A 14,004-nucleotide genomic window follows, 5' to 3' on the forward strand; every position below is an offset into this window, starting at 1 on the left:
ATAAACTAATACCAAACAGGATTAACAATAAAAACAAAACACAGGTAATACTACTTTGTTACTTTAATTATTTAAATGCTTTAAAAAATATATTATAAAATTGTTATAAAAAAGCCTAAAGATAGTATAAAAATCATATCCTGATGAGCAAACATGTGATCAACAAATGCCAGCTTAAAATCAAATCCTCACGTGTAAAGTAGATCACAAAATACAAGGGTAAACTCATATCCTAATAAGTGTAAATCTGAACCTATGCTAGCTTAGAATACATTATTATGAGCACACATACGATCAACAAATATCAACTTAGAATCACATTCAATGGAGAGTAAATGTGATCAACATACAAGCTTTCATCTTCTTTCTCTCCAAGAAAAGCTGAGCAGATAAACTTTCAGTATTTGTTTTTGTGTACACTTTGTCAACAAACAAAAAAATTTGACCAAATGCAAAACCTGGCAATTATAAATGCAGGTCAAAGCTTATACTTAAGCCTTAAAAAGTTCAAATACAAATATTTTTTCTGAGGAAATTACAAGTTGCTGATTTGTGACAAAGAATAACAGTAGGGAGTTTTTGTCTTATTACTAACAGATAGTAGTAGATATTAATTTGTGACTGCGTAATAACAGATGGTAGTAGAAGTTAATTTGTGACTGCATACTATAGGTAGAAGTATAAGTTGATTTGTGACTGCATACCATAGGTGGTAGTAGAAGTTAATTTATGACTGCATACCATAGGTGGTGGTAGAAGTTAATTTATGACTGCATACCATAGGTGGTAGTAGAAGTTAATTTGTGACTGCATACCATAGGTGGTGGTAGAAGTTAATTTATGACTGCATACCATAGGTGGTGGTAGAAGTTAATTTGTGACTGCATACTATAGGTGGTAGTAGTTAATTTGTGACTGCGTACTAATAGGTTGTAGTAGAAATTAATTTGTGACTGCGTACTAATAGGTGGTGGTAGAAGTTAATTTGGATTTGTTAAAGTGGCAGATTGTGTACTCTATGGAGAGTGCTAAAACCTGTTGATCTGAGGCATGGGCGTGCCGTGAACACGCAGGCGGTAGATGCAGGTGTACTCAGAATTTCCATAGTTGCTCTGCACTTTGAGAGTTATGATCCTGAAAATGAGTCTATTGGGTCCACAGCTCTCAGTGTCGGAAGACTTAATCTGGCAGTAGGAGTCCTAAAAGGTAAAGTTTTTTAATTTTAGCTCTAGTGATAGAGCAGTTAATATAGCAGGAAGGTATGATTAGTTAGTGTTAGCTCTCATTGATAGAGGAGTTAATATAGCAGGAAGGTATGATTTGTTAGTGTTAGCTCTCATTGATAGAGGAGTTAATATAGCAGGAAGGTATGATTTGTTAGTGTTAGCTCTCATTGATAGAGGAGTTAATATAGAGCAGTTAATATAGCAGGAAGGTATGATTTGTTAGTGTTAGCTCTCATTGATAGAGGAGTTAATATAGAGGAGTTAATATAGAGCAGTTAATATAGCAGGAAGGTATGATTTGTTAGTGTTAGCTCTCATTGATAGAGGAGTTAATATAGCAGGAAGGTATGATTTGTTAGTGTTAGCTCTCATTGATAGAGGAGTTAATATAGAGCAGTTAATATAGCAGGAAGGTATGATTTGTTAGTGTTAGCTCTCAGTGATAGAGGAGTTAATATAGCAGGAAGGTATGATTTGTTAGTGTTAGCTCTCATTGATAGAGGAGTTAATATAGAGGAGTTAATCTAGCAGGAAAGTATGATTAGTTAGTGTTAGCTTCAGTGATAGAGCAGTTAATATAGAGCAGTTAATATAGCAGGAAGGTATGATTTGTTAGTGTTATGAATGGTATCTAATTACAAGGGTATGAGAGTATGTGTGTTGTGGAATGATTTATATTAATAAAAGACATGAGGCTGTGGCGAGGTATGTAAGGATGTGACGTGTGAGAGTAGGATCTGGTTGCTGGGGAAAAAGATTAGGACGCTCTTCCTCATGTTGTTCTAGGCTGTGGAGGTATTCGTCCTTTATCGTGAATATAGTCGTCTTCATTTAAGTTGTGAAAGTTGCAGTTCGTGTCTATTTAGCAAGTGCAATAAACCATGGATTGAAAGTATCCAATGCTGTTCAGTCATTCATATCAAATTGTCATTGTTGATAAATCCATAATATTATGTATAAACAATCCCATCCTAAACTCGCATTGCAACTAGCTCTTAGTGATAGAGGACTTAATACATTAGGCAAACAAACAGCATAATCTCTAAATATTAAAAAGCTCAACAAAAACAGATCAGATGATTGTAGAATTAAATTTTTTAATAATTTTTTATAATTTTTGTTGCCTGCCTTTATTTATTAATGGACAGTTGAGTTACAAAATATGAAGAAACTTGTCAGACGATTTTTAAATATTTGTTTTTATAAACACATACATGTATATTTTAAAAAATGGCTTATATCCTCTACACTAATCCTAATGGGCTACCTGTGGATTATCATCTTTACACTAATCTAATGGGCTACCTGTGGATTATCATCTTTACACTAATCCTGATGGGTACTTATCAATTATCATATGCATTGTCAATGTTCAAATTTTGAGTGATGAAATCTTACCTTAATCTGAAAAACTTGAATGGGATCCTGATCAAGTTTGTATGTGAACCTTCCCAAGATGACTTCAGGGGAATCCACAGTTAACTCCTGACCCTGAAAAAACAATTTTTCACTCATTGTATTTTGTAACAGTCATATTGAAACTCCACTGAATTTAACATTTTTTGTAGAGATAATATTTTCACAAATTAGAATTCTAGTCACAATTAATGGTGGTAATTCCACCAATAGGAATTCTTGTTACGGTTCAATTTTAGTGAAGCATATGTGTAATTTTGATAATGTTATCAAAATTGATGCTTGTTGGGTGGATTGTCTTGTTGGGTGGATTGTCTTGTTGGGTGAATTGTCTTGTTGGGTGGATTGTCTTGTTGGGTGGATTATCTTGTTGGGTGAATTGTCTTGTTGGGTGGATTGTCTTGTTGGGTGGATTGTCTTGTTGGGTGGATTGTCTTGTTGGGCGGATTGTCTTGTTGGGTGGATTGTCTTGTTGGGTGGATTATCTTGTTGGGTGAATTGTCTTGTTGGGTGGATTGTCTTGTTGGGTGGATTATCTTGTTGGGTGAATTGTCTTGTTGGGTGGATTGTCTTGTTGGGTGGATTATCTTGTTGGGTGGATTGTCTTGTTGGGCGGATTGTCTTGTTGGGTGGATTGTCTTGTTGGGTGGATATAGGCCTACTTGTTAGGTGGATATCCTTGTTGGGTGGATATACTTGTTGGGTGGATTGTCTTGTTGGGTGATTGTCTTGTTGGGCGGATTGTCTTGTTGGGTGGATATAGGCCTACTTGTTAGGTGGATATCCTTGTTGGGTGGATTGTCTTGTTGGGTGGATTGTCTTGTTGGGCGGATTGTCTTGTTGGGTGGATATAGGCCTACTTGTTAGGTGGATATCCTTGTTGGGTGGATTGTCTTGTTGGGTGGATTGTCTTGTTGGGCGGATTGTCTTGTTGGGTGGATATAGGCCTACTTGTTAGGTGGATATCCTTGTTGGGTGGATATCCTTGTTGGGTGGATTGTCTTGTTGGGTGGATTGTCTTGTTGGGCGGATTGTCTTGTTGGGTGGATATAGGCCTACTTGTTAGGTGGATTGTCTTGTTGGGTGGATATACTTGTTGGGTGGATTGTCTTGTTGGGTGGATTGTCTTGTTGGGCGGATTGTCTTGTTGGGTGGATATAAGCCTACTTGTTGGGTGGATTGTCTTGTGGGGTGGATATACTTGTTGGGTGGATTAGCTGGATTAAACAAAGATTGAACTCACCACAATGAGGAACTCATTAGGTGCCGAATCCAGTTTTCCTGAGGTAGCCAGCTCTTTAGGGATGTGCTCTAGGCTGACTGCCGTAACAACAATAGGCATGGCAAGTCCGATAGTAACAAAGCCATGTGTCCCATGCATGGCCCAGCATTTGCCAGGTTGTACGTCCGGCTGAAACAAGACATTGAGCACACATTTATGGGGTCAAAGGTCAACCTAGCACACATTTATGGGGGTCAAAGGTCAACCTAGCACACATTTATGGGGGTCAAAGGTCAACCTAGCACACATTTATGGGGGTCAAAGGTCAACCTAGCACACATTTATGGGGGTCAAAGGTCAACCTAGCACACATTTATGGGGGTCAAAGGTCAACCTAGCACACATTTATGGGAGCTACAAGTCAACTTAGCACACATGATGGCTACCTAACTCACAATAAGAAAAGTAAAGGTGGCTGGGCATAATGCTGACCACACTATCCCTCCATATGCTGAGGTGACAGTAACAGGTAAACTTCTAAACTAATGTAGGTCCAGACACAGAGAGTAAATTATCTGACAAATTACATAATTTAGACTAGTAAAAAGTTATTTTACCCGGATGACCTCTCTAGGGTCAGAGTCATGATACCATACCGGCAAACCAAACACACTGTACATGGTTCCGGAGGTCACATGGTAAGTGTCACTGTTGCAAATGACACTCCCACCTAGAAAAATGAAGAAGGAAATCAAGTCATTTTTGTAGGAAATTGAATAATATTGTTAACAGGATGTGTGATCATTTGGTGACAGTTTTGGTTGTGTTCAAGTGTTGAGTTGATGTGTTGTGTTAAAGTGTTGTGCTAAAGTGTTGTGTTAAAGTGTTGTGTTAAAGTGTTGTGTTAAAATGTTGTGTTAAAGTGTTGTGTTAAAGTGTTGTGCTAAAGTGTTGAGTTGATGTGTTGTGTTAAAGTGTTGTGTTAAAGTATTGTGTTGCAGTGTTGTGTTGCAGTGTTGTGTTCAAGTGTTGTGTTCAAGTGTTGTGTTCAAGTGTTGTGTTCAAGTGTTGTGTTCAAGTGTTGTGTTCAAGTGTTGAGTTGAAAGTCAGGCAGAGCCATGACATAAATACTAACGGTTTCATTATAATTGATTTAAAATAAAACATTAAGTAATCCTTTGTTTTGTCTACTTATATTTTTACCTAGTAACAAGTGAGTTTGAGAAAAGAATAGTGCATGACATATCACAGTGTAAGCTTTAACATCACTAATGAAAGAATTCATGGTTGGGTGTAACATAGACAGTGACTAACAGACTAGTGTCACACATGGACACAGGCATTGACTCAGTCTAACATAGACCAAGACAGACTTATACCAAGGTCAGCATACAGCTATGGCCAACATAGACCTTTAACAATCCCATAGTAAAAATAGACCAAGGCCAGAATGGACAGTATCACAAAAAATATCACATGAAAGCATCACATGACAGTATCACATGACAGTATCACATGACAGTATCACAAGAGAGTATCACAAGAGAGTATCACAAGAGAGTATCACAAGAAAGTGTCACATAACAGTATCACAAGAGAGTATCACAAGAGAGTATCACAAGAAAGTGTCACATAACAGTATCACATGACAGTATCACATGACAGTATCACATGACAGTATCACAAGAGAGTATCACAAGAGAGTATCACAAGAGAGTATCACAAGAAAGTGTCACATAACAGTATCACAAGAGAGTATCACATGACAGTATCACAGGAAAGTATCACAAGACAGTATCACAGGAAAGTATCACAAGACAGTAGCACAAGAAAGTAAGCCAATAAGAAAAAAGTATTACAAGAATGTATTAAAAATGTATCACAAGAAAATATCACATGACAGTATCACAAGAAAGTAGGCCTATAAGATAAAAAGTATTACAAGAACGTAAAGGTATCACAAGAAAGTATTACATGACAGTATCACAAGAGAGTATCAAAAGAAAGTTTTAGGTTGTGAATGTAACACTCACCAGCAGACTCAAGAGCGTAGTCAGCCAAACCCACACGATCTGCGTTGTACTTGTAGAGAGCTTGGTTTACAATATCACTTGTGGACTGAGAAGTAATACATTTGACATTAGTGCTACACTTGTGGACTGAGAAGTAATACATTGGACATTAGTGCTACACTCATGAGAAGTAATACTTCATTCAAAATGTTTTAGTGCTACAATTAAGTGAGAAACATCAATGGTTAAAATAAATAAATATTGGTATTGCTGCCCGTAGTTTTGATACCCCTGGTATTATTTTCCCTAGAATTACTTCCCCTAGTATCACTGCCCCTAGTATCTCTGGTTTTGAGGCTGTGTATGGTGCTAGTTCCCCACCTAGCTGGTAGCGTAAAAGACACCTACCATCAGCACCTGGTATTACTACCCGTGCCCGTGAGTGACTATGGTGCCAGTCCCCCCCCCCCCCCCCCCCCCACCTAGCTGGTACCGTAAAAGACACCTACCATCAGCACCTGGTATTACTACCCGTGTGTGACTATATGGTGCCAGTCCCCCCCCCCCCCCTAGCTGGTACCGTACAAGACACCTACCATGAGCCATGACGCCGGTAGCAGGCTGTGTATCATTATACGGACCAGTCTCATCACCTGGTACATAAGCGTGAGCCCATAGAAGTAAAGAAATGCTGGGGAGAAGAAAATTTCAATCAGGCTAATTAATTAAAGTCGATTTTAAAAGGTTACTTACTCTACGTGACATGTTATATGTAGGTTAAATACGTAGCTGTCTAAGGCAAACGTTGTCGTTACAATTTTTTGTCTATTATAAGTCTATTTTGATGACGTCATATAGAGTTATGTCCGTTAACTGATGCAGCCCATGACAGTACTATGGTTGATCCTGTTGTTCTCCTGCTTGACGTAACCGGTGTCTGCTACAAAGACGTGTGTCGCTACAAAGACGTGTGTCGTTACAAAGACGTGTGTCGATACAAAGATGTGTCTCTACAAAGACGTGTGTCGCTACAAAGACGTGTGTCGCTACAAAGACGTGTGTCGCTACAAAGACGTGTGTCTCTACAAAGACGTGTGTCGCTACAAAGACGTGTGTCGCTACAAAGACGTGTGTCGTTACAAAGACGTGTGTCGATACAAAGACGTGTGTCGATACAAAGACGTGTGTCGCTACAAAGACGTGTGTCGCAAAAAAGACGTGTGTCTCTACAAAGACGTGCGTCGCTACAAAGACGTGCGTCGTTACAAAGGCGTGTGTCGCTACAAAGACGTGTCTCTCTACAAAGACGTGTGTCTCTACAAAGACGTGTGTCTCTACAAAGACGTGTGTCGCTACAAAGACGTGTGTCGATACACGGAAATAAATTTCTATAAGGAAATAGATATCTGTTGTTTCCTGTTTGAAAATCTAGATGAATCCAGAGTTGTTTAAGACGTGAGCTGAAGGCACTACTGCAGTCATGCTTAACGTGAGCTGAAGGCACTACTACAGTCATGCTTAACGTGAGCTGAAGGCACTACTACAGTCATGCTTAACGTGAGCTGAAGGCACTACTACAGTCATGCTTAACGTGAGCTGAAGGCACTACTACAGTCATGCTTAACGTGAGCTGAAGGCACTACTACAGTCATGCTTAACGTGAGCTGAAGGCACTACTACAGTCATGCTTAACGTGAGCTGAAGGCACTACTACAGTCATGCTTAACGTGAGCTGAAGGCACTACTACAGTCATGCTTAACGTGAGCTGAAGGCACTACTACAGTCATGCTTAACGTGAGCTGAAGGCACTACTGCAGTCATGCTTAACGTGAGCTGAAGGCACTACTACAGTCATGCTTAACGTGAGCTGAAGGCACTACTACAGTCATGCTTAACGTGAGCTGAAGACACTACTACAGTCATGCTTAACGTGAGCTGAAGGCACTACTACAGTCATGCTTAACGTGAGCTGATGGCACCATTACTGACAATTTTTACTCGCATCAGATCAAATATTTAATCGTATTTTTTTTTTTTTAATTTATTTACAGCGAATCATCGAAAACATTGAAGAGAAAACTAAGCAACTCTTGAAAAGTACAAGGGAAAATCCTTTGAATTATTTGATTCAATAGTCACTTAATGAAACAGATTTTTTTTGGGGTCACTCGGGACAACCAGCTTGTGTGTAATTTACACAGTTACTGCCCTTCATTTCTTTAAAAAAAATCCGCACTGGGAATTTATATCCATTCGACATCAAGCTGCTAAAGCACAGATAATGGAGAAATTTGCAAGATACACTAATTTCTTTGGATTTTCAGCCACCGACAGTAGATTACTTGGGTTAGATTTTTGGTTGATAAAGTATCATAAAGACAATATTTGCTATAACAATATATCGACAAGACTAGATCGAAAAACTCATATTAACCTATAGCTAAAACTCCAAACACGATGTAGAAGGTGTATAAAATTGATCTCCTCACCCAGAACACCATGATATGTAGATGTACTCACCTGCAAAAAGAACTCCGAACACCATTAAGAAGGTGTAGCAGCTCCATCTGCTGGGTTTGAAACAAGCTAGACGACATCTGAACCGGTTGATACAGCTAGCTATGGTGGCTCGACTTGATAAGGGAAGAAATGGCTAGTATAGCTTCTTCACGCATTCATTACATAGTCTCAGTCAAGCTAATCTCATCTTAAATTATATATGTATATATATATATATATATATATATATATATATATATATATATATATATATATATATATATATATATATATACAATCACACATTGAACATGGTAGTCCGTGGAGCAGATGAAGTAGAGTTCACCTGTATTTTAGTGACCTCGGCATATGGAGGGAAAGTGTGGCCAGCCCAACGTGAGTCAGGTACCCGTCAGAGCTGGGTTAACTCCGGGACACACTCGAGCCTGGAACTAAAAACGTTCGGGTTACCAGTTGAAATCTCTACTGTCTGGCCACGGATAGACTGCACTGGTCCACTTGAGAGAAACCTAACATTATAAAAACGGTCTGAAATAGAAGTGCCTGTAATCGTGAGGCATATAACAGGCTACCACCAACCTTGCATAGCATTTTGGCTTGCCTCTCTTACACACGTCTGTTAAATAGAAATAAACATGTTCATGTTTACTTGTTGTAATACACACATGTTCATGTTTACTTGTTGCAATACAAATAAACATGTTCATGTTTACTTGTTGCAATACAAATAAACATGTTCATGTTTACTTGTTGCAATACACAAATACACATGTTCATGTTTACTTGTTGCAATACACAAATACACATGTTCATGTTTAGTTGTTGCAATACACAAATAAACATGTTTATGTTTGCTTATTGCAATACAAATAAACATGTTCATGTTTACTTGTTGCAATACAAATAAACATGTTTATGTTTGCTTATTGCAATACAAATAAACATGTTCATGTTTACTTGTTGCAATACACAAATAAACATGTTCATGTTTACTTGTTGCAATACACAAATACACATGTTCATGTTTACGTGTTGCAATACACAAATGCACATGTTCATGTTTACGTGTTGCAATACACAAATACACATGTTCATGTTTACTTGTTGCAATACAAATAAACATGTTCATGTTTACTTGCTGCAATACAAATAAACATGTTCATGTTTACTTGTTGCAATACAAATAAACATGTTCATGTTTACTTGTTGCAATACAAATAAACATGTTCATGTTTACTTGTTGCAATACACAAATACAAATGTTCATGTTTACTTGTCGCAATACAAATAAACATGTTCATGTTTACTTGTTGCAATACAAATAAACATGTTTATGTTTGCTTATTGCAATACACAAAGAAATACAATTGACAAAGTAGACAAGCTGTACAAATAACTCAACAAAAGCAACATATTTCAATCGAACCAACCAATGAATGAACTAACTGGGTGTAGACAAGATTAATAAGTGTTTCAATCCTCGCGAGGTAAATTAAAAAACAAAACAAACACCTAAATATTATGGAATTTTAAAAGAATTCGGGCTTAAGTGCAGCTAGCTAGGTTTGTGTAGTAAAAGTTAATCGGAGCTTTTTAATTTACAGACATACTTTCTTCAAGGACTGATATAATTAACAATAAAATTGCTGGTGTATTTCAGTTAAATGTTACGTTATGTTAAAATTGCTGGTGTATTTCAGTTAAATGTTACGTTATGTTAAAATTGATGGTGTATTTCAGTTAAATGTTACGTAATGTTAAAATTGCTGGTGTATTTCAGTTAAATGTTACGTAATGTTAAAATTGCTGGTGTATTTCAGTTAAATGTTACGTTATGTTAAAATTGCTGGTGTATTTCAGTTAAATGTTACGTAATGTTAGAACTGTTGGTGTATTTCAGTTAAATGTTACGTTATGTTAAAATTGCTGGTGTATTTCAGTTAAATGTTACGTAATGTTAAAATTGCTGGTGTATTTCAGTTAAATGTTACGTAATGTTAGAACTGTTGGTGTATTTCAGTTAAATGTTACGTTATGTTAAAATTGCTGGTGTATTTCAGTTAAATGTTACGTTATGTTAAAATTGCTGGTGTATTTCAGTTAAATGTTACGTTATGTTAAAATTGCTGGTGTATTTCAGTTAAATGTTACGTAATGTTAAAATTGCTGATGTATTTCAGTCCGTTGAATGTTACGTAATGTGTTTGCTGTGACAGGGCGCCACGAATAGCATCCCCACCCACCTCGCCCCCTGGGATTCGTCACGTCATATATTGGCGACCCCTCCCACAACTCATTTAAAATAAGTCAGTCAAATCCCGCGGATATCCAATAAGCCCCACCTGATGTTAACCTGGGGAAAATGATGAAAAGTCAACAGACACACAAACACACACGCACACGAGAAAAACATGAGCAAGGGTTGTGTACTACTCACCTGGTTTTTCGTCTACAGAATCATCAGCTGTTGAAAGTGTCAATCGTGTTACAGATACGTGAGATATATACATTTCCCATTTTAACACACACATCAAATATTTTCTTTTACCCCACACACGATAAATTTCCCATTTTAACACATACACACACGATATTTTCTATTTTACCCACACATTAAATATTTCTCATTTAGGATATTTTCTATTTTATCCTACACATGATATATTTCCCATTTTACCACACACATGATATATTTCCCATTTTACCACACACATGATATATTTCCCATTTTACCACGCACATGAGATATTTCCCATTTTACCACACAAATGAGATATTTCCCATTTTACCACACAAATGAGATATTTCCCATTTTACCACACACATGAGATATTTCCCATTTTACCACACACATGAGAAATTTCTCATTTTACCACACACATGAGATATTTCTCATTTTACCACACACATGAGATATTTCCCATTTTACCACACAAATGAGAAATTTCTCATTTTACCACACACATGAGATATTTCTCATTTTACCACACACATGAGAAATTTCTCATTTTACCACACACATGAGATATTTCTCATTTTACCACACATATGAGATATTTCCCATTTTACCACACACATGAGAAATGTCTCATTTTACCACACACGTTAGATATTTCCGTTTTACCCACACAAAATATTTTCTATTTTACTCCACACATCAAATATTTCCCATTTACCCCACACATGGGATATTTCCAATTTTACCCCATACAGATACTCGAGATATTAAAAAAAAACCACACAAAGATATTTTCCTCATTTGGGTCAGGTTTGATATAGGCCTGACGGTCCAGCAACAGAAAAGGTAGAGTTCCCCACCTGACGTTTATGTATGAAGGCATTGTCACCAGCCCTGTGCGTGTCGGCCACAACTTGCCCCTGGTACCAACCCATCTGGGCACATGAATCAAACTCAAGACCTTCAGGCTAGTTATAGAGTGCTCCACTACTCGACCACGTCGTCCCATTGTTTCTCAGTCAGTTATGCTTGCGTAATACTTGCCGATTAACGTGGCCTTTTTTAAATCACGTGAACTTGTCACGTAACGTGACAATTTACGCTGAACACATTTGTCGCTCAACGCAATCCCTGCCGCTTAGCGTCACTTTCCGCGTAACGTGATCACTGTCACAAAACGTGACACTTTACGTGACAGTTGCTGCCTGACGTGACCCTAGTCACTTTGTTGCATTCTGTACAGTTTGTCATTTTTAAAAAACCTCATTTTCCATTTTAAGACCACGCTATTGACATTTCGCATGTCAAAAGCAGGTATAGTTAGGATTTAAAATTAACAAAATGAGGCTAGCCAAAAGGGATTATAACCAGTGGCGTAGGTAGCGGGTGTGGGAGAGATCCCCCCCCCCTAACCCCTAAAATGACAAAAACCTCACGTGAAGTAACACGTGGGAGTGTCGACTACAATGTTTTAAGGTGCAAGTGAATGTCAAAAATTTCAATTTTACACAACTCGCTCGCGCGACACACTTATGTTCACATATAGGCCTGCATGCATATACATATATGTATATACATATATGTATATATATATGTATATATATACATATATGTATATATATATACATATATGTATGTATATATATATATATATATATATATATATATATATATATATATATATATATATATATATATATATATATATATACGAGTGTGTGTTTATAGAAAATTCAAAACATAAAATCCTGGCTGGTATCTGATACCAAAGTAGACTAGATAGTTATAGTTACAATAATTTGGATAAAAAAAAAACAATACTCACAGTACTCGCTATCTGAAACGAAATTTGGAATTGAAGATTGCAAATAATTTTAAGTCAATCGCTTAATTATGTTTGAAACGATTTTACTAAGAGAAAACCCGTGTTATCATAGTCGCCAAAAGACAAAAACCAACAACACAAAAATCATCCCCAACTAAATTACCAAGCCATCCCTTCATGCGCGTCCGCCTTGGGTTTACTTAAATGCTAATACGTAGAATCAACATTTTAAACTCAAGTTATTGAAATAGAATATCATAATTATTTAGGTATTATAAAATATCAAAGCAGTTCAATTTATGATGGTTCTATAGCTTTTACTATCCTAATCGCCTGGACCTGAATAATCACGACCTATCCTGGTCAACAGTACCTGAATAATCATGACCTATCCTGGTCAACAGTACCTGAATAATCATGACCTATCCTGGTCAACATACATGGATAATCATGACCAAATAAATAATAAATAAAAAACTAAAAAAAAAAACAACAACCCAACATGATGTCACAAGATGATGTGAAATATGTATGGAGTAAGTGTCATATACTCAAGAGTTTCTTCCAGGCACCCCCCAAGAAAGTCTACCCCCACCCTCCCCACCGAACGAAATTGAATTTATTTAGAAAAGTGCCCCCCCCCCCACACACGGAAAAAGTCTGGAAGAAACACTGCATATACATGAAATTGCGATGAGTCGATACACTGCTGTTACAGAACACCAACTGTCTTTCAACACAAGCTCGTTTCGATTTAGAATCGCTAGTTTCTGATTTATTCTTGTGCGCTTAGAGTCAATCGTTGTTTCACCTTCCCATTTACCAGTATTTAACAATATAAAAAACAAACACGCAATTCAAATGAAACAAAAGGAACGGATTATCACGTTGGCTTACCATCAGACCGCTGTGGTAAAGAAATGAAAGGGATTAAGTCATTACATTATTGGTCCTCTGGTAGGGTGGGATGTTTAGTCTTGAGGTATTTTGTCATGAGATGCTGAGTTTTAACATTTAAGTCCTAAGTTATATGCACTAGACCATTAGAACATGTTCTATTTCTATGCTATTCTAATTCGCATTGCTGTGAATTATCAACTACTTAATTTTTTAATAAAAAAAAGAGGGGTGGGGTAGAGTTAAAAGGTTCATTTAAACGGTTGTTCGGACTCTTAAAGACACGGGATTTGCGCGATTAATACCGCCTTTACACTTACAGCATGACTGTATACTATAAATGTCTATTTAAAAAACCTCGCACCAAGCTAGTATACACTTTCGCAGGAAAAATGTTTTCGAATAACACTAGCTTTCTGCGAGTTTT

General features: G+C 37.1%; 1 protein-coding gene across 1 annotated transcript; it reads right to left on the minus strand.

Annotated features, from left to right (window-relative positions):
- Positions 1-48: 48 nt before the first annotated feature.
- Positions 49-9,053, minus strand: LOC131956724 (SUN domain-containing protein 2). The gene is made up of 9 exons (XM_059321285.1): positions 8,977-9,053; positions 8,398-8,510; positions 6,473-6,567; positions 5,898-5,982; positions 4,482-4,594; positions 3,886-4,053; positions 2,625-2,717; positions 968-1,199; positions 49-894 (listed from the first exon to the last, which is right to left on the minus strand). Exons 2-8 carry the CDS (start codon positions 8,420-8,422, stop codon positions 1,029-1,031), a joined length of 750 nt encoding a protein of 249 aa, XP_059177268.1. The 5' UTR covers positions 8,423-8,510; positions 8,977-9,053; the 3' UTR covers positions 49-894; positions 968-1,028.
- Between the last annotated feature and the right edge of the window lie 4,951 nt (positions 9,054-14,004).

Source organism: Physella acuta, unplaced genomic scaffold, assembly GCF_028476545.2.
Source record: "Physella acuta isolate Inbredline_101_S28 unplaced genomic scaffold, ASM2847654v3 ptg001173l, whole genome shotgun sequence".
Lineage (NCBI taxonomy): Eukaryota > Metazoa > Mollusca > Gastropoda > Physidae > Physella > Physella acuta.